The sequence below is a fragment of the Micropterus salmoides genome, unplaced genomic scaffold (assembly GCF_014851395.1).
Source record: "Micropterus salmoides isolate LMB-PRFRI ecotype aquatic unplaced genomic scaffold, ASM1485139v1 Ms_hic_scaffold_2964, whole genome shotgun sequence".
In the NCBI taxonomy this organism is placed as follows: domain Eukaryota; kingdom Metazoa; phylum Chordata; class Actinopteri; order Centrarchiformes; family Centrarchidae; genus Micropterus; species Micropterus salmoides.
The window spans coordinates 13,243-38,256 of NW_024042222.1; the positions used below are offsets into that span (position 1 = coordinate 13,243).

A 25,014-nucleotide genomic window follows, 5' to 3' on the forward strand; every position below is an offset into this window, starting at 1 on the left:
TTCTGCCTTCTGCTGGGAAAGACAGTAAAGTTGAGAGAGGAAATGCTAGACGGGATGGAACCTGCTCTTTTGCTATCTGATCATTTTTTAGTCTTGAAGAGAAAGAGCAAAAGACGGGGAGAAAATGGAAAAAGAGAGCGGCTGAGGGAGGTAGACAGTCTTTCTTCCATGCTAAAATCCATCCAGGGATTGTCCTTTTGATCCCACCGGTGATCAAAACCACAAGTTCAATAAAGACACAAGAAGAGAGGAACTGAGACACGGATTTAACTGAAGTGAACAATCTGAAAGGACGCAACAGCTTCAATCTGGTGTCTGATTAACTGTCATACCTAAATAGCAAACAATCAACTATTATGATATAATGTTGTGCAAATACAAGTGTCAACCTTTTAAATCAAATCAGCCTCAAAAAGATTTTTCAAAAACATATTTTTGGATAAAATACGTTTTAGAAAGATGTGTCATCTCAACTTGGGACTCGGCACCGTCAGTAACTTTGGTTTATGACACAAATCCACAAGTGCTGACCGGACTTTTAATAAAGTAATAAAGTAAAATCGAGTAATCGAAGCGAAACCAAGTCTGGATTTACACAAGAATAGAAATTACTGATACAAAGGTTTTATCCATGTATCATCATATCCATTCAAAGTTTGATAGCTGGTTTTATGACCTAGAGTGAATTACAACAAGGAAGTGGATAGAGGCAGATACTTGCTTACCAATAGGACACATGGCTGCTGATGGAGACATTAGCTAATGCAGATGTTAAACTTGTGACCTTCTTGCAACAGCAAAACACAGTCACTCGAAAACTTAGCCACCCCAACTTTTTCCTGTCATGATGATTCGATGAGGTGTTGTTCACTTGGGAATTAACCCCCACCCTTGCCCTGATTAAATAAGATTTAGTAAATTCTAAAAATGCGGCGAAGTGAATCTGAGTTTCATTCATATAGGTTGATACTGCACCTCATAATTTATGCACAATGCCAATGCAGGAAGTAGTGCTCTAATGAGTTGGGTGTTCCCATTGCCAACAGCAAAGTTTCTCTTATCAAGTGAAATGTCTCAACATCCACTGGATGACACAAAATTTGGAACACACATTCATGGTTCCCAAAGGATGAATCCCAATGATTTTAAAGATCCCCTTACTTTTCCTTTGTGCCATCATGAGGTTCACATTTGTGGTTTTGTGTTAAATGTCTGGACAACTCTTTTGTAGGAAGGAAAATTAGGTAAAGAGATTCATGTCCTCCTCAGGATGACTTCTAATATTTTTTTTGTACAATAATTTGTGACAAAATAGCTGCAAAACTAATGATACGAATGTTAGCATGCTAGACTAATATGGTAAACATGGTAAACGTAAGTTAGCATTTTGAGCATGTTAGCTCACTGACATTAACATTTAGCTCAAAGCACTACTGTACCTAAGTACAGCTTCACAGAGCCGCTAGCATGGCTGTAGTCTTGTTATTGACCATAGCCAAGATCCTTTCCTAGTTGCATTGCAAAGGGTGAGAAATTTTAAACCCTCAACAATAGTCATTGAGCGTATTCTGGGGTTGGGCAGAAGCTTCCCATATCACTGTTCTTTTCTGGTAATGGGGTTGAAAAAATACCACAGGGACTAAGAATGGGAGCCTTCTACCTCCCACATAGTCCCCCATAGTGCCTCTTTCTCCATTAAGACAACCCAAACAAACCTAATCCAGATTTGTGGAATGGGGGTAAAACAAAGAAGGTTTACTGGGGGGAGGTTCCAATATGAATATATTAGACAAGTGTGAGTGTGGTGTTTTTGTTTTTTCCTGGGGGTAGTCAGTATGGAGGCTGAATGAGGATGAATGACAGAAAGAGTGTGAAAGAGGGAGAAAGAGAGTTTGTGTGCAGTGTTCTTTGCTGAGCTCCTCACCGGACCTATCATTACCAGATGTCACAGTGAGGGTGGCTGCCAGCCGAATCACTGCTTATTGCCTTAAACTCCAACTCTCTGCCTCTTTCTCTTCTTCTCTTTCCTCCTTTCTTCTTTTCTCTGGTTGCTCCCTCTCCCTGTCTCCCTTTTTTTTCTTCCTCCCTTCTCCATTTCCAGCTGTTGGAGTGTGCAGTGAGAGTGGGGCAAGTTCTCCACCAGTTGTTTCAGTCCTGAGAGGAGCTTGGCGGTCGGACCCCTCCCTCCTTCTTTCTCTCTCCCCTCTCTCTCCTCTGTCTCTCTTCCTCTCTCGCCCTCTCTCTCCTCCCCTTGTTGTGACAGAGCACACCTGCTTGATCTTGGCTACACGCGCTCCGAGTCCAATTACCCCATAGGCCCTCGCAGCCACTTCACAGTCTCATCCGCCCTCTCGACTGGATTTTTGGGAGTCAAGCTCATCTCGCCCACTTCTACTCTTTTTGCCTTGCTTCTACTGAGAACAGGTAGGTTAATCCTTTAACTCTGAGAGGGGAGAAACGTATGAGTGATACTGGGTGAAGTGAATCTTTAAAGAGTCTTTTAAGAGACAGAATAGGCTTGAGAGAATGGCTTGGTTTTGTTGGATTGTGCCTTTCAGCATTAATGGAAGAATGATAATGAAAATCTATTATTCATGATTAAAAAGTCATATTATTTGCCGACAATGTTATTTTACAAAAATACGATTACTGCTTGTGCTTTTTTTGCAGGTACATTTGTGCATATGTGTATACGTGTGTTAAATTAGATTTGAGTATGTTTTATTCACTTCTTCATACATTGATGTGTGTTGTGTATATTCCAGACTATGTTGCTAGGTCTTGTTCCCACAGCTCTCTTGGCTTTGAGATGAGAGACCTTAATCATATCCAGTCCAATCTGCATACAGCTCAGTGAAAAGAGCAGTGCCTAGGGAGGGGGGTGTGGTAGTGCAGTTGATGCTCACTCCTCTGCCAAAAAACATATTCTTATGGCCCATTGTTAACCTCCAGAGTATCCACCATACTTTTTGCCATGTGATGTTTTCAGCAGTTTGTCAAGTTTACAATTTCAGATTTCAGTTTGTTCATTTGTTGCTGTTTGTGGCAATTGACCAAATGTTTCGATACTTGTTGATTTGGCTATAACCCATAGAGAAGGGCATTCCTCAAGTTAGTTTTGTGAGTGTGATATATACATGGCAAAGTGAATCAGATTTGTAATGTGTACATAAAGACAAGGGGTTAAGTGAGGAGAAGGCAGACTTAAATAGTTAGCTTCTACTTAAATAGTTAGCTTCTTGTTTTTGTCATCATTTGCTAATGTCAGTGGAAAAGATGATGATTTGTTGCATTTATTTGTTCCTTTTCTCTCTTTGTTTATCTTTCTTTCATTCTTTGTTTCTTTCCCTGTGGCGTTTGTGCAGTCTACAAGCAAATGAGTGGGAAAAAGCTGTAACAATGAGGATTTCTTTGTGTTGATTCAGCCCATTATTTCTTGTCAAGACTTTGATTTGGAAAAGTTGTTTCTGTTGCTTCTCACACTTTCCATTTCAGCAGTTCATTTGAGACTGCAACCAGAGTGTTTTAACCCCAATCTCGTATCTGTCTGCTCTTTGGCCCTGTTTCTTCTCAGTATGAACTGCCCACCGTGCTGTGTTTCCACAGGAGCAGAACAGGACCCAAATTGCTAGGGGCAACTTAAAGTGAGAGGCTTTGAAGAGGAGATGAAAAAAACTGTACCTGGCAACGCACAGTGCCATTAATCCCGTAATGGTACAGCTTCCTCTATCAAAGAGAGGTCTGAAGGCTTCTCGGCAAGCCACCACACAACTCTCAGCTAACTCATTACATCCTTTTTGCCAGCAGGGAAAAAACCTAATAAGGCTCAGATGCACTGAATTGCATTGAAAGGACTGGATTGAAACTGAACAAGGGAAAAACTGAGACAAACACAACAGAATGAAAAGTGAGATTAGAATAGAAGCTAGAAGTTGCATAAACACTGCACTAAAATACACTCAGAGCAATAAAAGTACTTCACCAGATCTTACTTTTGAGTAGAGCTGAGCAGATGTTTAAGATTTGAAGCAGGAATGAGTGAACGGAAGGTTTGGAGGAGACAAGGTACTCTTGGGCTGCATTTTTTCCATCTGGACTTCAACTCCCTGGGTCAGAAAGAACAATGGAGTTGAAAGGACATCAGCCATGACGCCCCCCCCCCCCCCCCCCCCCCACATACACACACCTCTCCCTTTGCTCACTGGAATACCAGAAAGCTCCACATGTCAGTCTTTCAGGCCAAGGTTTTAAGGGTCAGACAGAGAAAGAAAATAACATAATCTATGGGAGAGAAGCTGCAGCAGGAAGGAAAGAGCACAAAAAGGGAGGAGGAGATGGAAAGAGAAGAAAGGGAGAGAAGGTTGGGCAGTTTGTCCACGTCTGTGCAGTGCAGACTGTTGATAATGGGACTGAGGTTGATGGCAGGCCGACAGTTCTTCTCATGGAACAGCTGAAATGTGGTTTAACCACTCGCTGGCTTTCTCATGCTATGGCTCCAGACAACAAGCTTGCTCTAAAGACCCTAAAATGATCTTTCAATGATAGCCAATGATAGCCAATGATAGCTCTGACACTTTTTTCTTTTTTTCTGCGTAAGGAAATTATATTGATTGTAGTGGTCAAAAGAGTGTCTTGGGCATTATTGAAGCCAAAAACTTCCCACGCAGACATACATGGGCTCATGGACAACTATTTTCCAGAGCACACTGATTTGGCTTAACTCCTATTACAAGAATGTTTTGGCTTTGAAATTGTTTGTTGGCCGTGTCTTTGCATATTTTCAGATACACATGTTCTCACTCAAAAAATCCCCAGATATATCAGAAATATGTTGACGACCACCGACTTCTCACACCACTGCCAAAGGAGTAAAATCAAATTTTTTTTACATTATAGCATTATTATTGATCATGCATATGTGTCTGAGCATATGTGTTTATGTAACCACATGGGAGGGGAGCTCACATTTATTTGTTGATGGGTTAAAAGGGCCACACGTGTTTTAAACGTCCTGTGGCCTTGTAAATACCTTCCAGTGATTCATTGCTGACAGACGCTCTGCAGAGGCAGACGCTGGCCTGTGGAGAGTTCGAGGGGAAGGGAGAGAGAGCGGACAGGGGTGGAGGGTGGCATGGTAGTTGGTGTCTGCTTTATATTGTTTCCTTTATTGCGCCATGATTTGATTTCCTAAAATCAAGACACCATGTTGCTTAATATTCAAGTCTTTTCCTTTCATGCTGCAGACGTTGCAGAGGTTCTCTGGGTATCTCGTTGATTTTCTAAGCTCAAAAGTTTCAATGAAAGGCGGTGACAAAGAGGAGAAAGTGACAAAGCAAAGGAGGGAAAATTACTTTACTCCCTTATGTGAGTTCTGCTTCCTGTATGGGAATCATTAGTAATGCTGGGGCCACACTTGGGGGAGAGTAGGGGGAGGGAACAGAGAGATGATACAAAAGAGGGACACAGGAGAATTGACAAGGATGCCGCCGCCACAGGAAATGTCAACCTCCACCCCTTTTTTCTTGGTTAGACACAGGATGATGAATCCCAGGTTTCAGAGAGACAGCGAGAGAAGAAGATAGAGATGGTTAGTGTACCGTTTACCACATGTCCTTTTCTAGGATGTGGTAGATTGTAAATCTTTTGAAAATACAGGCTAAACTCTCTGACAGTTGCTTTTGATTTTTACTTTTTGGATACATGTTTTCTATAACTACCATAGTTCCATGTGCAGTACTTCAACAGGCTGACCATTCACTGGCACCAGGCACTTCCAAACACTCTTGAAGAAACTGAACCATCAGTTCATTCTGAAAGACTTACATTACAAATTAACATAAGAACTTTTTATCAACCTTTTTGAAATGAAATGGTTGAAATGGTTAAATTCATCAGATGCATCCTCCTCCAGTGAGATGCTGTGGGGTGATGACCTCTTTTGTTGTCCTTGTGTGACAAACGTTGCATTTGTTTGAAGGTTTTTACAACGATAGTCTGTCTAGCATGGTAGTTAAAGGTCTATTAGTAGGAAACAAGAGTGTGTGCCAATTTTTCCCACATTTGTGATTGTGATTAGTGTCAGTCCACTTCTTGTGAATAAAGCCTGTCCCATTTTCTTGTAAGCTGGCATACGTGAAATTGCCCATGTTCCCCGAATGAAGCCACACTGAACTGATACATTACGAAAAAAACTTTGGAGAGAATAGTGTACAATCTGAATATTTCAGATGTTTAATTGTACAATTAATGTACCCAACACCCAAACAATGAATACCTTTAATCCCTTAAAAGCGAGTTGCATCTTCTTTGAGGGTATTAGAAATGCTGATACTGATGATAGAGTGATGTAGAGTTTGTATGGTCAAGTCATGTTCCAACATGCTCTGTTGGCAGCCCTCTGGGTTTAGTGGGTTGTTTGATGAGCCTGTGTCATGTGCATGTGTTCATGTGTTTAGTAGATTCTTCAGGTGTGAATGTGTGTGTGTGTCTTAGAGCAGACCATCCTGCAGGGCCTGTGGACACATCTGAGCAGACTGGTAATGAAAGAACCAACGCCTGGGGCACAGCAGGTTGTCTCATGCATCGTCTTCAGAGGCTTATCCCAGCAGTGAAAGCTGTGAAAAGCCCTGAATTTCGATTTTTTTTTTTAAATTGCATTTGACCATAATTCCTTGTTTTGAATTTAGAGTGAACTTCATGTTTAAAGCCAGATCTTGGTTGACCATGTACTTATTATTTCACCACTGTAATGTTGCCACATAGCAACAAATCTCCACAATGTACAGCCCTACATCTCCAAATACCAAATACCCTGACTTAATAATAATATTAATACCACTTAAAATGGTTTATTCTGCAGCAGTGGTCAAAAATTACTACTTAATGTCCCAAACAATAATTCCTGAAAATCTCTTACATTACCATTTCCTGGTTTTATTTGAAATCTCATCAAAACCCCAGGGCCTGATTATGCCTCACAAAGTAGCAGTATTTTTTGTCTTTACAGTAATGCTGAAGCCATTAAATGCTCATAGAGCTTAGTTTGAGATCATTCTCTGTTCTTCTTTTTGCCTGTCTGGCTCACATTAAACGTGGCGAGACGTTTGTGGACAAAGGTTAATGGATTGATGGCCGGGCACATGGAGGGCCGTCTGAAATCCTGCACCAATGCACATTTATATCTGTTTATGTGCTTGTGGCCATGGGTCAAAGCAGAGAGATAAGGTTCAGTAATCAGGGGTGAGACCTCTGCTGCTTTTGTGTGTGTTGTTGTTCCTTTAACTGGAGCTGGCACTCTGGCTTTGTAGATCATTCTGAATGTTCCAGCCTGCAAGCTGTGCCAGATGTGAGGAGTTCACAACACAAGTACCTCTGAGAAAAAATGATAAACTGACTTTCAGATACGTTCCATCATTGGCAATTAATGCATCATAGTACTAGACAAGCCCAACCCACCTGGCATTAACAAATGGGTTAAACAAATCATCAAAGGCTATTTAAGCACTATTTGATTTACATCTCTAAATCCAAAACAATGGCAGAATGCTGCTGCCAAGTCTGCAGACAAGGTTTTCGTAGGATTGAGAATTCAGCTGCGCTTAGATAAGAGAGCCTGACACAGCTGAGATTACTCAGTCTGTTGAAGACTGGAACAACGTGTCCTCTGGATCTACTGGATGTTTAGAATGGAGCTCTTTGTTAAAACAATTTCCACTACAGTACATAATTCCAAGTGTCTCAAAATGGCAGGAGTTTTGCATGGAAAAATGCATTTAAACATTGCATGACGAATTATGAAATCGCCCTTTTGAGTGTTCTTCAGGTTTTTCCGCTTCAAGGCAACAGAGCTATCCATCCAACTCAGTTCCCTTCTGAATGGAAGTGATTTTAAGCTTGGTCTTACTGTATGCAAGCACTGTAATCACTGGGCTGAAGCTGTACAGTGTGTCAAAGTGGTGGCTGTTTTGTGGAGCGGGACTATAATTACTGCTTTTGTTGAGTCCCTCTGAGCGGTGATCCCTGTGACCTGACGTAACTCTAACCTGGATTTACACTACATCAGCACATCTCTTTCTTTTGCTTTCTCTCACATTCATCTCACATCAAAGACACACACTGGTGAAAACCTTTGAAAGATTTAAACCTGTGCATTTATTACTTTTACTAACAAATACAGTATGTACACATGTCGTGAGGGACACACACAACTTGTGCACTTGCTTTAATACACTCAAACACAAGCTATTGCTTCACACCTAAAAACATCATACACATGCACACAGATCAAATGAACCAGGCCAGATTCACTTTCAGCTCTGGGCAACTGATGGTTTTGGGTCAGTTTCATCATCCTGGTCATGATGTTCAGGTCAAGGTCTGCTGCAGACCAGCTGCTTCCAACTCAACTGCCCTTCAATTATTGTGGCACCAAGAGGGAAGGAGCAACTTCTGGCTATGCACATGACAAGCAGATTGCTGGGTCTCTGAGACAGTCCATGTGTGTGTGTGTGTGTGTGTGTGTGTGTGTGTGTGTGTGTGTGTGTGTGCGCGCATGCATGTATGTGTGTGTTTCTGTGTAAAAGGTTAGGGTGTTTGTGTGGATCTCCACACTGTTTGAGTTTGAGAGAGAGTGTGTATGTGTCAATGGTTGTGAAATAGAAGCATAAGGCAGCAGGATTCTCCCAGTGACTCCACTAGTACAGTACAGACATGCTCTTGCATTGTATTTTTGCATTTTTTTTGCATCACAGACCATTGATACTGTACTTTAATGGCAGTACAAATGATCACTGTAATTCATTACTTTTGAATAGAAAATCTAGTACCGTGGTATACAGTGGCAGCCATGACATTTCCCATGATGCATCCCCTGTGTATTACTGTAAAAGCTAATGCAGATGTTGCTTATGCAGCAACTATATTGCTTCTGTGTCTGTTGCAAATTACATGGGCACATTGTATTATGGTATCCAGATAATTTTTAAAGAAAACAAACCCTTTAACTATGAACCAATAGAAAAAAGATAATCTGTCCATCCATCGTCAACGGCTTATCCTGCGTACAGGGTCGCGGGAGGCTGGAGCCAATCCCAGCTTACATTGGGCGAAAGGCGGGGTACACCCTGGACAGGTAGAAAAAAAATAATGCTACAGTTAAATGAATAAATGGTTCAAATAGTCGGTAGAAAATAGTAATGGATTAAATAAATAAATGGTTTAAATACCTAAAAGTAATGTTTTACTGGTTGAAATGGTTAAGTAAAAGTAATGATAAATTAAAGCTGCAAGCAGCGTTGGGCGGGCCCTCGCACTTATAAGCGCGTCCGCGTGTGAGCCGGCCGAGTTGCATATTCTGGAGCTCTGCCGGTGCGGCTGTGAATTTGCTACGCGGTTATGACGCCGCATGAAGGTGTTATATGTCACTTCCTGTGTCCCCTATGTGGAGCTACATAGCACTTGCCGCTATGAATATAAATCGGTGTTGGCGTGTAGATGTCTGCGGGGTGGGAGAGTTATCAAGCACGTAAAGTTTGTTTCAGATGTGAGCATGTACACTGAACAATAATGTACCCAAACAATAAAATAAATTCCTTTTATATTTCCCTGCCTTGTTGTTTATGTGTACATACAGAGGAAGAATGTGAGAACAGCACACATTTCATCGTTACTGTGTGCTGTACCGCAGTTCTGTGTCCATGCATGCAGCAAACTGAAAGCACCGTCTGTCGGAGCGTCTACGTGAAAAGAGAAGGAAGACATTGCTGGTAGTATTGTCTTCAGAGTTGTTAAACACCTCAGCGCACTGAAGGAAGCCATCTGACTGTGTGAGGGGCAAGATCGTTGATGTCTGCAGGCAGAGTAGGAGCTCTCCTGTCTGACTGGTCCACCAATAGCAGAGAAGATGACCCCTTGAGACACAGCCCCTCCTCATTTGCATAATGAGGCAGAAATGCATACAAAATTTAAAAAAGACAGGCAGAAATAAATACCATGGGTGAAAATAAATAAGGTAAATAAATACAAAGGAAGAATAAAACAGACAAAATATTAAAACACACACATAAATAAATACATTAAAAAATTTGTAATAAATAAAGTTGAATAAACAAATAAGGTAATTATAACAAAGGTGAATAGTAAAGGCACTAATTAAAATATATACATTTATGTCTCCTTGTATAATTTAATTACTACCTACATTTATTTATTTACTTTATTTTTTGTGTATTTAATTGGATGCTTATTTATTTATTGAGCATTTATTTATTTCTGTATTTATTTCTGACTGTGTCAGGATCAGTCCTCCATAACGGGGTGGGAGAGTTATCAAGCACGTAAAGTTTGGTTCAGATGTGAGCATGTACACTGAAGTTACAACAACTTCCTGTGTCATGGCGAAGACTTGATCTCTGACGCCACGCCACGGACACACCCATTGACGAAAACTCGCAAATAGCACAACTTTCATCTTCAATGCCTTTAGAAGGCACAGCACAAATTTGAAGTCGGTCGGACTAAATCCCTAGGAGGAGTTCGTTAAAGTACGAAGTGTGTAAATCATCCAAAATTTGACGTAAAATTCAAAATGGCCTACTTCCTGTTGATTTTAGGGCATCGCTCCAAGAGGCTTTTTTGTGCGTCTGGACAAGATACACGTACCACAGAAAATTCGTGCACGTAGGTAAAACGTGCGGCGGGGGCTGCTTCGTTAAAAGTCACTTCCTGTTGCCAGCAGGTGGCGCTATGACTGTCTGTGAATGTCAGCATGTACATGTGTTCAGGGCGGGACTCTCATCCTACATGTACAGTTTGGTCCAGATGTGAGCATGTACACTGAAGTTACGACAACTTCCGTGTCATGGCGAAGAGTTGATCTTTGACGCCACGCCACGGACACGCCCATTGACGAAAACTTGCAAATAGCACAACTTTTCATCTTCAATGCCTTTAGAAGGCACAGCACAAATTTGAGGTCGGTCGGACTAAATCCCTAGGAGGAGTTCGTTAAAGTACGAAGTGTGTAAATCATCCAAAATTTGACGTAAAATTCAAAATGGCCGACTTCCTGTTGGGTTTAGGCTATGGCTCCAAGAGACTTTTTTGTGCGTCTGGACAAGATACACGTACCACAGAAAATTCGTGCACGTAGGTAAAACGTGCGGCGGGGGCTGCTTCGTTAAAATTCACTTCCTGTTGCCAGCAGGTGGCGCTATGACTGTGGGTGAATGTCAGCATGTACATGTGTTCAGGGCGGGACTCTCATCCTACATGTACAGTTTGGTCCAGATGTGAGCATGTACACTGAAGTTACGACAACTTCCGTGTCATGGCGAAGAGCTGATCTTTGACGCCACGCCACGGACACGCCCATTGACGAAAACTTGCAAATAGCACAACTTTTCATCTTCAATGCCTTTAGAAGGCACAGCACAAATTTGAGGTCGGTCGGACTAAATCCCTAGGAGGAGTTCGTTAAAGTACGAAGTGTGTAAATCATCCAAAATTTGACGTAAAATTCAAAATGGCCGACTTCCTGTTGGGTTTAGGCTATGGCTCCAAGAGACTTTTTTGTGCGTCTGGACAAGATACACGTACCACAGAAAATTCGTGCACGTAGGTGAAACGTGCGGCGGGGGCTGCTTCGTTAAAGGTCACTTTCTGTTGCCAGCAGGTGGCGCTATGACTGTGGGTGAATGTCGGCATGTACATGTGTTCAGGGCGGGACTCTCATCCTACATGTACAGTTTGGTCCGGATGTGAGCATGTACACTGAAGTTACAACAACTTCCTGTTTCATTGCGAATCATCGACGCCACGGACACGCCCATTGACGAAAACGCGCAAATAGCACAACTTTTCATCGTCAATGCCTTTAGAAGGCACAGCAGAAATTTGAGGTCGATCCGACTAAATCCCTAGGAGGAGTTCGTTAAAGTACGAAGTATGTAAATCATCCAAAAATGGCCATAAAATTCAAAATGGCCGACTTCCTGTTGACTTTAGGCTATGGGTTCTTGAGGCTTTTTTGTGCGTCTTGATACGATACATGTCCCCAGAAAATTTCGTACATGTAGGTTGAACGTGAACGAGGGGCTAATCATTTCCAATTTTCTAGGTGGCGCTAGCGAGTCATTTTGCCACGCCCATGTGCGAAACTTGTAGAATACGAAATTTTTCACCGGTTCTGACATGTTTGCAAATTTTGGTGAGTTTTCGAGTATGTTTAGGCCATGTCATTTGGGCCTACTTTGCAGAAAAAAAAAAAAAAAAAAAAAAAAAAAAAATAATCCGAGCAATTTCAATAGGGACCTCGCACGGTCGTGCTCGGGCCCTAATAATTTAAATAGATTAAAGTAATGGATAAATGCTTGAAGTATCCAGCTTCTGCCACTCCAAATGGTAAAAAAGCAAACTTGACCAAACTGTTTGTGTAAAAACAGTATTATATAACATTATTCTCTACTTATGATTAATTGTGTTGAATTCCAGTTCAAAATCATTTTAACATATTTGGAGCATGACAATATTGATCAAATGATTTCTTGAGTTCATCAGACAGGGCTGTTGTGGTATGTCACCACTGTAGATATCTCATCGCCAAAATTAAATTTTTCAGACTACAGTATCACTACTACTTATGGAATTGAGTTTTTTTTTGTTTTGCTCTCTATTCCTCAGTAACATAAACATTATGTACCCCCACGGCTTATCCTCCCGGGCAAACAATATTGTGTAATTTTCTCACACTAACCTTGCTCTGTCATCTTTAACCTTCTGCCTAAATCTGACCAGTTAAATAGCTTATTTGACCAAACTCACTAAATTGTTACACCTAAGTGTTTAGCCTCTAGCCCTCCACCTCTACCCTTTGCCCTTTGCCTCTCTGGACCTCAATCAAAGTCATGTTCTCATTTGTTCTTTCTCACACTATGCCGTTCTCTCTGCCTTTGATTCACTGCCACAGTGAAAATCTATTTTCCCTAACAGTATAGCCATTTTAAAAACTAATCATAGACAGACTGTTTTGAAAGTGAATCCACCCAAACCTTTGAACTGCGTCCTCTCATCTTTCAGGCTCTCTGCTAGCAGCACCATGAGGTCAGCCTGTCTCTCTCTGCTCCTGATCACTGCCTGCTGGGCTCTGCCCTTCCGCCAATCTGGTTTCCTAGACTTCATGATGGAGGACGAGGCGGGATCAGGTTTACCTGGGGAGCCTACAGATTCAGGTCCCTCTGTCGTGCCTGATGGACCCAAATGCCCATTCAGATGTCAGTGCCACCTGCGCGTGATCCAGTGCTCTGACCTCGGTAAGACAAGACATATGGTTATGTATAATCCCACACACTCTAAACGTGTCTGGGATTCTTTATATTCTTTTACCTATTAATACATTTAATACATATAATTAAAAGTTCAATGTGCAGCATTTTAGCATTGAGGAATCATTATCCTCGCTGATTCTGACGCAAAGGTGTGATTACTGGAAACAAAGGCCAAAGCTCAGCATTGCTTGAAACTTTTTTATATTGTTTGTTGAGATTGAATCTAGATAGAATTTAATAGTTTCATTCTTTTCAGCATGCAAGGTGGCAGTATCCTCTGTGATACATAAAGCCCCATTGTTTATGATAAATGCATATTGAGGTATTATGGTAGTCACACGAGCACTTACATGTTTGTAGTTACAGTGTCAGAAACTGCTCACACACACACACACACACACACCTCTCCAAAATACCTAAAAACATTTTCACAAATGCCTTTATGGAAGTACAACAACTATACTGTACAGTCCTGTAATATATTGTTGCGTATTTTATTATTTCATTATTTTTTTTACCTGAACATGTTAGGGTGGAACTCTAAGCCTATTACTTTCTTGATTAATCAATCAATCATTTTGCCTGTAAATTGCCAGAAACTAAAGAAACATGCCTGTCACATTTCCCAGAGCCCAAAATTACTTCTTCAAATTGCTTGTTTTGTTCCAACAACTGATCAAAAGATATTCAAACTCACAGTGATGTACAAACAGGAAAAAGCAACAAATCCACAGGTTTGAGAAACTGGAAAGACTACTGTGCATTTCAAGCACAACTACAACGCCTCAAAAATCTGCTTCTGCTGTTTTAAACTTGAGAAACTCATTTTAAAAACAGTAAAGGCTCAGTTATTTTGATCATTTGTGCTCATGCTACATGTAGCCCACAATCCCTAAAATAAATCAAAGTGACTTGATTTTAAATGTTCATAGTAAGTCCTACAAGCTTCTTGTTCACATCCATTTTCTTCGTCCACTCCTCCATTTGGTGTTCTGGCCTGGATTCCAAACAAATGAGCTCACTTTGATGGATCATGCTGAGGTCAGATGGGTGTCTGCAGTAGTTTTAATCTGCTTTATTGTGCTGAGTGACATTACAGGTTTTTATGACTTTACAAGCTCGACCGTCTCCACCGTCCACCCAAACCCACAGGGTCAGTCGAGGGATATATTTTATCCTCCAGAGAACCTGACACCAATGTTGATACCTTAAATGCTCACAGATGTTGTATGCCTTATTTCACTTCCTGTCACAGTTACATTATTTGCCCTTTCTGGGGAAATTAGAGATTACATGTTAGTGTGGGGATAGGAAAGTCCTTAACAAATGCCAGTTTTAACAAGCTGAAATGTACAAAAAGTTGTTTCTAAATCTGAAGTTTACTCACCGAGTTTGAAAGACTACAATTGCTTAGTCATCTTTTTAATTCAGCACAGTCACAACAGTTTATTCAACTATCATCTTCGTTGTTTGGAGCTTAGCCAGTCTGTTTGTCTAATCTGATGTATGTAATATACAACAGCTTGAGTCATCTCACAAACCTTGTCATAGAAAAGTCCCTGACCTCATTTATTCTTGTATACTAGATAAAACTTCTTTACTGCGCTGTTTGATTTGGGTTTTTGGCTGTGCTTTTGTTTGGAAAGGAAGGGGCGCAAGATTCAAGGAGACAGACAAAGGAGAGTGGGAGTGACACAGATGGACAAACTGGGAGGATACAATTAAACAAGAAAAAAGACAGACATAACCAGCTCATAACCACTTTGGTTTAGTAAGCTTAAGTGGTTCAGGGCTGAGACAGTAAAATGGAAGAGCGTCTATAGATTCAGGACAACAATCACATAGTGTCAGCAGAGCGTACTCGCAGACCCATATAGGCAGGTGGCTCAACAGTCAGAGTGACAGACAGGCAGTCAGAGCAACAGACAGTTGGAGAGAGTGATGTTCAGGAAAAGCCTCGTTCCATTACATCAGTCCTCCAGTCCCCCAGTCAGCAGCAGCACTCTCCCCAGAGACACAGCTCCACGGCTGGATTCTCAACTCCTGCATCAGCACTGTTGGCCCCGAGCCTCCATCTGTTCCCCAGACCTGCTGGCACACACACACTCACACATTTAGACACACAGGATTAAAACCTCTATGTATATACTTGGACACATACACACGGGGCCTGGGCAAGACAGGGGAGTCTGCTCACCATCCCAAAGCACCCTGTCGCTTTTGTAGATTTTAAGTTCTCTGTGAGTTTGCAGCTGGCATGATGACAGCTAAAACATTCAGGAGAGAACATTTAGCCCAGGGTTCAAATTAGCTGTGATTATATTTTGCTAATTCTGTTAGAAAGAGGTTTTACCAATTAGACTTACACAACAGCCTTTTGTTCGTGGTTATAAGTGTTCACCCAATTGCAGCTTCTCTGATCTAAAATACATCATGTAAAATATTTTGTAAGCACAGACTGTGTAATGTGCGTATTTGGTGGGCATGCACATCACATCTACCCACACTTATGCATGGCCTACCAAACAAAATCCAAACGTACTCATATCCCATGAGGCAATCAGGACTTTGCTGATGCAGCCAGATCAACTTGCCTTGCATGACCAGAGCACCAGACAAGGAGAGGACTGATTATTGATGCTCAGAAGTGCTGAACATGAGTCCAGTCCAAAGCAATAATATGCTTGATATCCCAATCACTTTGCTTTAAAATGGAGTGATTGATAATAACTATAACAGTAGGGATGAGGCATGTATCAAAAGATAACTTTCCTTATACAAGACCTCTGTGCTAGCAGTATGAGGGGAAGCATTTGGATTAGGTGGTTTTATCCTCATTTGTTTTATTTAAATTAGAGAATTAAAGAATTAAAGAATTATCTGTGTTAATTTTGAACACTTTTTATAGAACAGCTTGAAATATTATTGTAAAAATTAGTTTTTTATTTTAAGATACTCTGGTGTATAATCAATAGCTCATTTGTGTGTTCCACACATTTCCCCCTCATTTTCTGTTACAGGGAGCATTTTTCAAGCTGCTTTTGTCACAAGATAACTTACTTTACTGTAAATTGTTGTGAAGAGTATCTACTTACAGCAGGAGAAGCAATAAAAAGGATGCAGGAGGACATAAAATGTGGGTGAAAAATAGATTTTAATGCATAATCTTTTTAAACAAATCTGCATGTTACTACTTACTGTTACTCTGCATGTAAAATCAGTACGAACTGAACAGTTGATATGTGACGATTCTTGACATCATTCAACTTTAAAAGACCCATTTTAAACTATTCAAAACTGAAAGAGCAAAGACTGAGATAGTCTGACTTTTAGAGAAAGATAAAAAAGACTGTGTGTGCAAGTACTGTATAGAGGTATATGTGTGGTGCTGTAATGATGGCGGTGACCACAAACAGCTGTGACGGTTTGTTGGTCATCCCCTGCCGAGTTGGAAAAGCCGACAGAAAAGCAAGCCTAGCTGGAAGTAATGTTTGGGTGAGCCAAAGAGAAGTCGTCACAAGCTTTCAGGCAAAAATGTGTCCAGAGTATGTGTACTGGAGATACAGAGTGTAAGCTTCTTTATTAAACAGTTTATTCTACGCCTCTTCCTCTGAAATGTAAACTGCCCATTATGAATGTATTTTTTGTTACCACGGATGCAGAAGAGCATACATCATCACTCCAGCTGTCTTCACTCAATTTTTTTGTAGTCCACTCAACCAAATAGTCTTTCACTAAAGATGCCATTTTTGGTGTCACATTGTGTACCATGATAAAGTCCAAGCAAAACGATTTAGCGTGAGCTCAGTGTCCAGGTATGCAGCCGCTTACTTAGTCAAAGGAAATTTGTTTTAAGGTCCATTTCCACCATGTGTTCCTCGGAGCACATCAAAAAGTTATTTGGTCCCTTTGGAATGTCACCGTAAAACCCATTTTCCTCCAAGTTGCTATCATTGTTGCATGCTAGGTTGAGAAAGCAGACTTTTTATTTCAGCGTGTCTCTACTGTAAACTCAGTCACTCTCTCCTGCTCATCCAGGCCGGATTGTCTCTTAGTGTTCAGTCCTTAACAATTTTTAAGAACTCAAAGCCCCTGAAAACTTGCCTTCAAATCTAATGTTCTTCTCAAAAGCATTAAACATTCATGGATAAATAAGGAACAAGCAAGGTTAAAAAAACATCCTTAGTTACTATTAACTAAGAGTTTAACAATCAAACACTTATCTTAGTGCTAGTTAATCAGGACTGTGCAGGCTTGGTTTGATCAGCTTTGGCGGGCAGTGTTTGCAGCATAAACAAACAACCAAACAAGTGTCACCAGATCTTGATTCAGATGTTGCAAAACTGTGATTGAAAGTGAAACTGTGATCATCTTTTTCCAATTGACCCCTCCCCACTCATCAATATCAATATCAAAATCAATTTTATTTACATAGCACACTTAAAACAACCAAGGTTGACCAAGGTGCTTCACGAGTTAAAAATACAACAATAAAACAGTAATTACACAGTGAAAGTACAGCAATGAAACATTATAGCATATGATATAGTGATATTAATATCGCCATGGATAATAACTGACTTAACTCGAAGGAAATGCCAAAGAAAAGAGATGTGTGTTTTTAACTCGAGCTGGAGTGTGAAGAAGTTCCGTTAAGTAAAGCGGAGCCGATCCATTATGGCATTTAAAAGTTAAAAGGAAGGTTCAATCTTGTAATGAACAGGAAGCCAGTGGAGGGAGTGCAACGGAGGTGTGATGTGGGCCCTCTTTTTCTTTCCTGTCAGGAGGCGGGCCGCAGCATTTTGGACTAACTGCAGGCGTTGAATGGATGACTTATCTAAGCCCACATATAAGGAGTTACAATAGTCAAGACGGGAAGTTATGAAGGCGTCAATCCCCCTCTCTAATTCTTTAGGAGGGAGATAAGTCTTTACCTTGACTATAGTTCTCAACTGGAAGAAGCAAGATCTAACAGTGGCGGATCTCTGTTTATCAAATGTAAACACAGCTGTTCAATACAGTTTAGCGATAATTTGAACTTAAAGGGCCGAGAGAATCTACATCAAGCTGTTCAGGCTGTACAAACACTATGACCTCTGTCTTGTCTCCATTTAGGTAGAGGAAGTTTAGGTTCATTCACTCATGACAAAAGCAGGAACAAAAAACACATTTACAATAATCAACTAAACTGTTTCAACTTTGGCTGGAAATGTTGTGTTCATTGCTAAAAGTAAGAAACGTAATGAGAAAATATATGTTTCAGGGCCTTTAACATAAAATAAGCAAACTGTAACCTTGATCATGGAGACGAGTAGGTTGACATTTTGTGTGCATTTCCTGTTGAGGTCAGAGGCCACTTCATCTCAAACTCTGTTTCCCATCATTCTAATGGAAGTATTGCATGTGGATGCTTCTAACCCTGATGTTCTACATCTAATTTACAACATCTCATAAAAATTTACCATCAGGTCTGAAGGCAGTTCCTGGGGACATCCCAGATGACACCACCCTGCTGGACCTGCAGAACAACAAGATTACTGAGATCAAGGAGAATGACTTCAAGAACCTCAAAGGACTGCATGTAAGAGACATTTTACTTACATGTGTACAGCTTCATGCTCTGTGCTAATCCCGATATTGTGCAAAGTGTTCTTATGTAACTTTATCACCCTTCTTCAACATGAACCCTACGGGAAACATGTTGTCTTTAAATGATTCATTCAGATTGTTTCTGATTCATTGCCTTCCTTCCTTGCCCATTCTGTAACATGGACCCCACTTCACCTCCCATCCCAAAACTCTCTTCAACCACCACCATTCCCCCATTCACCAGGTGCATGAAAACTATTCACCCGTTGGGCTTACACCCTCACACCTTCAAACTCCTGTAGCTTTCTTGCTTGCAGTAAATACCTCTGTCTGACAGCCAGAGCTGTTTCCACTGTAATGTAACTGGCCTCTTATGGGAATGGACCACATACCACACATTACCTCGTGTGTGCTTATATGAGACTGGAATAGCAGGAGTGAGATTCCCCTGAAAATGCATTAGGGATAATTCCAAAGTGGATTTGAACTTACTTGGCCCTCCATCTTGACAGCACAGGCACCGGGTTGGAGTCTCTAAGGGTGGCTCGGCTCAGAATGTCTTGTTTTTGTAGAATCTCAACTGGAAAGTACAGATTTGTTACTGTCCCATGGTACATTCGTAGCTGTGACTGTTTCTGAGTTGAAGAAAAAAACAGTGAAAGCTGCTAAGGTGTAAAATTTCAGTTTAAATTCCATTATAATAGAACTTTAAACACTGATGTGAATTTAAACAAGAACAGACAAACAATCTGCTGTAAACATGCCGGACTGAATTCCTTGAATTCATCTTTTGCTGCTTTTGCTACTCCCACGAAGTGTTGTGGAAGTACACCATGCAACAAGTTTAGAAAATAAAATTTAACACTACTATCTCCCTGGTTTTCTTCCTTACAGGCTCTTATCCTGGTGAACAACAAAATCACTGTCATCCACGCCAAGGCACTCAGCCCTCTGACCAAGCTGCAGCGTCTCTACCTGTCTAAGAACTTGCTAAAGGACATGCCCGCCAACATGCCCAAGAGCCTGCAGGAGCTGCGCATCCATGAGAACGAGATCACCAAGATCAAAAAGGCCTCCTTCCAGGGCTTGTCCCATGTCATCGTCATGGGTATGAAACTAAAAAAAAAACTTTGATTCATTTAAAAATGGATATTTACTTGGAGGTTTGCCAGTGGATAGCACATATTTTTCAGCAGTAGGCCACGTCTTTGGAGGCATCTCCATGCTCTAGAGTTCAGCAGGAATGATAAAAAATATTTCGTGAAACCAGGATTTAAATAATAGTAATATTTCCACAGTCTGTGTCGAGTTTTCTAGTAATATCATGACAAACAAGGTTCCTTTCATCAGAATGCGTAACTCAGTGGCTCTAAAGATGAAACCTGCTGGAAAATAGGTAAAAGGACCTTCTAGACCAGAAGTAAAAGTTTGCATCTTGGCATTTCACTGTTGCGACTAGAATTACACATCACGGTCTGGGAGTGATGAGACTGCTCCAGACTGTGGTAGCCTGTTAATGCATGACTACACAGCATATGTTTTGTTTTGTTTTTCACAAAAGAACCACAGATAATTTGGCCTTCATTCTCCTCTCCCTCCCTTTTCTCCACTTGTCACTTTGACAACGCATCTCCGGCTTGTAAAACTTTCTGCTCCACCAATTAAAAAGTTCTGTCACTGCTAAACTAGAAAAGTGTGGACTCAATCATTTAAAATGCAACGAGATGAGAATCATAATCTGTGACAAATCAAGGAATCTGGCGTGAAGAAAGGCTGCCTTGAAAACACAAGCTATTCACTTGCCCAAGACTTTGTTTACTCATGACTCAGCTCTATGTTCCTGTAACACATCAGGAGAGGAATTAACTTCATAGACGTGATCCATTACTGCTTTTGGCTCTTTCTTTCTCTTCTTTCTTTCTGCGCTCTAAATTGTTCTTTCATTTTTTTTTTTTTCAGAGCTCGGGTCCAACCCTCTGAAGAGTGCAGGAATCGATGATGGTGCTTTTGCTGACCTGAAAAGGGTTTCTTACATTCGCATTGCAGACACTAACATCACGGAGATCCCCAAAGGTAAAGTTCTGATATCTGTTTCCACAAATAATTCCTAAATAAGAGACTTTGGCTTAACCTAAGTCTTATCTAGTCAGGCTCAGCCAAAAGTCTACAGCGAAGCAATGGGATTAATGTGATAAAACACACAAACAAAACTTTCCTATTTCAGCGTGGGAACATGTCTAGTGAAATGATACATGGAAACTTGGAAATAGCCACTTTTAAGCCAGCCACTCCTTGATAGTCTGCACTTTTTCTTCTGAAATTGAATGTTACAAATTGCTAACTAGCCTTTTTTTTTACATAAATGTGGCTTCATAATGTCATATAAGCTTTTAAGGTAGATTTTACTGAAGTTATCCATTTCTTCATGGGTGCATGCTTGTCTTGTGGGTTGCCAGGTCTGCCCAGCTCTCTGTCTGAGCTCCACCTGGATGGAAACAAGATCAGCAAAGTGATGTCTGGCAACCTCCAGGGCCTGAAGAACCTGGCCAAGTAATAAGAATTATGACTTTTGTTAACCTTATCATTTCTTTTTTTAACTTTAAGCATTTAAAGCAAGACCATTTAACAGCAGCCACTGTGGCCACAAATGGCAATTACAATGTAATCGTACATTGAATTTCCCCTTATTTTCTAAGATTCTCTGCAAGTCATGTCTCCTGGTGATGTACAGCGTGTTTACTTCTTGTATTACTTTTGTTATAGAATCATTTAAATGTTTATCTGTACCAGGCATATATCACCAGTAAAGAGCCATAGAGTCATTAAATTGGCAGAAAAATGTCAGTTCTGCAGTTCCATCCATCTAAAGTTGTCGACTTGAATTTAGCAACGTGTATTTTATTGCTTGTGAATTTAGTTTTTCCTTTATAAGAGGAATGTTCTGTTATTTAATCTCTCAAAGGTTACACAGTTTGGCTTTAAAACTCCTCATAGGAAATATTAGAACATGCATGTCTTATTCTGTTTATTATTATCATCCTACAGTTTTTCATGCCATCTAATGTTTTCATTCTCAGGTTTGACATGTATTAGCTTTACTTGGAATGCTAGCTCTGGTATTGCCGTTTATATGATTTACCATATAACAAAACCTAAACAGTAGTCTTTGGATAATGAAAATAACTGGTTTGCTCATAAAATTTGGATACACTGTGTTTATAAGATCACTGCTCAGATTGTGCCAAAGAGGGCATTCCAAACTAGAACAAAGAGAGCTTTGATGCAGCAGGAGTAAAGTATGTTGGAGAAGATATGAGCAAAGGATGGTTTTTATTTTCCATTCGCTCATAATTAAGAAACTGGGATGTGCTTCAGTGTCAGGTGGAGAATCTTTTTGGTTTCCTCACTCTTGTACATCATTTGCACATTTCCATGTCTCATCTAGTTTCTCTTTTTTTGTTTTTTTTCCTGCAGGCTGGGTCTGAGCTACAATGAGATCAGCTCTGTGGAAAACGGCACACTGGCTAACGTCCCCCACCTGCGAGAGCTACACCTCGACAACAATGTTCTGACAAGTGTTCCTCCTGGCCTGTCCGACCACAAGTACATCCAGGTACATACTGGTTTGATTAACGTTAGAATTACAGTACTCGTACATCTCAGCATTATTAATCCAGGTTTGAATACAAAACATGTTCACAGGAAGATTGTTTTTGTAACCATTTAGTTCCAGTAAATGAAGTCTGCTTGAGCGTTATTGTTACGCTTCTCAATTTCTAACACGCACACAGCTCATTTTCTCTGATATAAACCACACTGGAAAAGTTTACTTTGTTGCATTTTTGCATTGGCTTTGTTTAGGTTCACAGTGCCCGATTACAAGTCAAACCATGCTTCCATAACAAAAGTCACATGGATTCATTTAGTTTGTTTATTGAGTAAAGTGTTGGTAGCCTGTCATACTATAATGTTACAGATTTTAGCAGTAGGGGGGGATGTAAACAGACCTGATTCCAGGCCCTTTATCTTTAGTTTGGCTTCAGTTTATTACATCATTTCATTAGGCTCCTTCAGTCTGGGTAACTGCTGCATCAATACCATTCCCATGAAAAAAAACTTCCTAGGATTATATTTATTCATTTACCTGATGCTTTTATCCAAAGCGACTTACAATTGGGGATTGAACCCAGGTCTCTCACACCAAAGGCATAGTCTTATCCATTGCACCATCGCCATTTTAACACCTAGTGAACTGCAGCACTGTACACCTGTCAACCATCTTTTAGCTGTTATTTTGTGAGCACAAAAGTTTTAATGGCTTTGTTCTCAGCAGCCACAACAAACCAAACTACGGGAAATGACCCAAAGTTTGAAGAAATGGCTCCTAACAAGCTGTTGTGCACAGGGTTTGTTATATTGAGGTTTCTCCCAGTACAGATTGAGACACTGCATTAGTAGTAATAGGATATACCAAAAGACAAATGGTTTGTGAATGAGGGAATATTTCAACACAACAACCAAAAACTGTGTATATTTTATAATAGAAACATTATCATAAAATACATATAGCAATAAAAACGTAAGAAGTTATAAGGCTAACAGCGTGGTTAAGTAAAAGTACTCAGACATAGGCACGTCCAAAGAGAAGTGTTTTTAACTTGGATTTAAATTGCTGTATTAGGGGCATGTCTAAGATCCTCTGCTAATTTATTCCAAATGTGTACAGCAGAAGTGCTAAACGCCGCTTCTCCATGTTTAGTTTGGACTCTAGGCTGCACTAACTGACCTGTGTTCATGGATCTAAGAGCCCTGTTTGGTTGGTATTCTTCAAACATATCAGAGATGTATTCGGGTCCTAAACCATTCTGAGATTTATAAACTAAAAGCACAACTTTGAAGTCTATTCTGTAACTAACTGGAAGCCAATGCAACGATTTAAGATTTGGAGTGATGTCCTCCGTTCTCTTGGTCCTGGTTAACATTCTAGCAGCAGCATTCTGAATGAGCTGCAGCTGCTTTATAGTCTTTTTTGGGAGTCCCGTTAAGAAGCCATTACAGTTGTCAATCCTACTAGAAATAAGAGCATGGATAAGCTTCTCTTGGTCTTTTTGGGACACCACACCTTTGTCTCTGGCTATATTTTTTAGATGATAGAATGCTATTTTACTGACCGTTTAGATATGACTGTTAAATGTGAGGTCTGAGTCTATCAGAACACCAAGATTACGCACTTGCTCCCTAGTTTTTTGGGCCCGAGAATCAAGCTCTTTAATAATACTTGTTCTATAATTTTTGTTGCCAAACACAATAATCTCAGTTTTACCTTGGTTCAATTGCAAACAGTTTTGGTTCATCCAGGTATTTATGTTCTCTATACAGTGACACAGAGAGTCTATTGAGCTGTTGTCATAAGGTTCGAGGGCTATGTATATTTGGGTATCATCGGCATAGCTGTGGTGGTTAATATTATTGTTCTGTATGATTTGGGCCAAAGGTAGCATATAGAGATTGAACAGAAGCGGCCCCAGAACCGATCTATGTGGAACTCCGCACATCATAGCCACCCTATCAGATTCATGATTACCAATAGTGACAAAGTATTTGCAGCCGTCTAGATAAGATCTGAACCAATCGAGGCCTTCCCAATTTTACAGCCTATCTATAAGTATTCTATGATCTACAGTGTCAGATGCTGCACTGAGATCTAATAGAACCAGAACTGTTATTTTATCAGAATCAGTATTCAGCCGTATATCATTTAAAACTTTAATCAGGGCAGTTTCAGTACTGTGGTGAGGTCGGAAACCTGACTGAAATTTGTCTAAGAGACCACTTGAGGTCACAAAATTGATGAGTTGATTGTAGACTACCTTCCCAATGATCTTGGCTATAAAAGGTAGTTATGATACAGGTCTTTAGTTGTTCATTATAGATGTATCCAGTGTTCTCTTTTTTAATAGGGGCTTAATGGCAGCTGTTTTTAGAGACGTTGGGAAGATGCCTGATTGCACAGAGCTATTAACTATTTGCCGTAGGTCCATTAATATGGAGTTAAGAATTGTTTTTAAAAAGTCTGATGGCATTATGTCAAGACAGCAAGTAG

General features: G+C 40.4%; 1 protein-coding gene across 1 annotated transcript; it reads left to right on the plus strand.

Annotated features, from left to right (window-relative positions):
- Nucleotides 1–2,132: 2,132 nt before the first annotated feature.
- Nucleotides 2,133–22,653, plus strand: LOC119882172 (decorin-like). Its single transcript, XM_038692182.1, has 7 exons — nt 2,133–2,424; nt 13,075–13,307; nt 18,791–18,903; nt 19,806–20,019; nt 20,871–20,984; nt 21,368–21,461; nt 22,386–22,653. The coding sequence occupies exons 2-7, from the start codon at nt 13,094–13,096 to the stop codon at nt 22,636–22,638; spliced, it is 1,002 nt and encodes a 333-aa protein (XP_038548110.1). The 5' UTR covers nt 2,133–2,424; nt 13,075–13,093; the 3' UTR covers nt 22,639–22,653.
- The last annotated feature ends 2,361 nt before the right edge of the window (nt 22,654–25,014 follow it).

Excerpts from the sequence above, each read along its gene's own strand:
- LOC119882172 (XM_038692182.1), top strand. The coding sequence starts at position 13,094 with ATGAGGTCAGCCTGTCTCTCTCTGCTCCTGATCACTGCCTGCTGGGCT. Across the intron at positions 13,308-18,790 it reads GATCCAGTGCTCTGACCTCG|GTCTGAAGGCAGTTCCTGGG; the intron begins GTAAGACAAGAC and ends ATTTACCATCAG. Across the intron at positions 21,462-22,385 it reads GGCCTGAAGAACCTGGCCAA|GCTGGGTCTGAGCTACAATG; the intron begins GTAATAAGAATT and ends TTTTTCCTGCAG.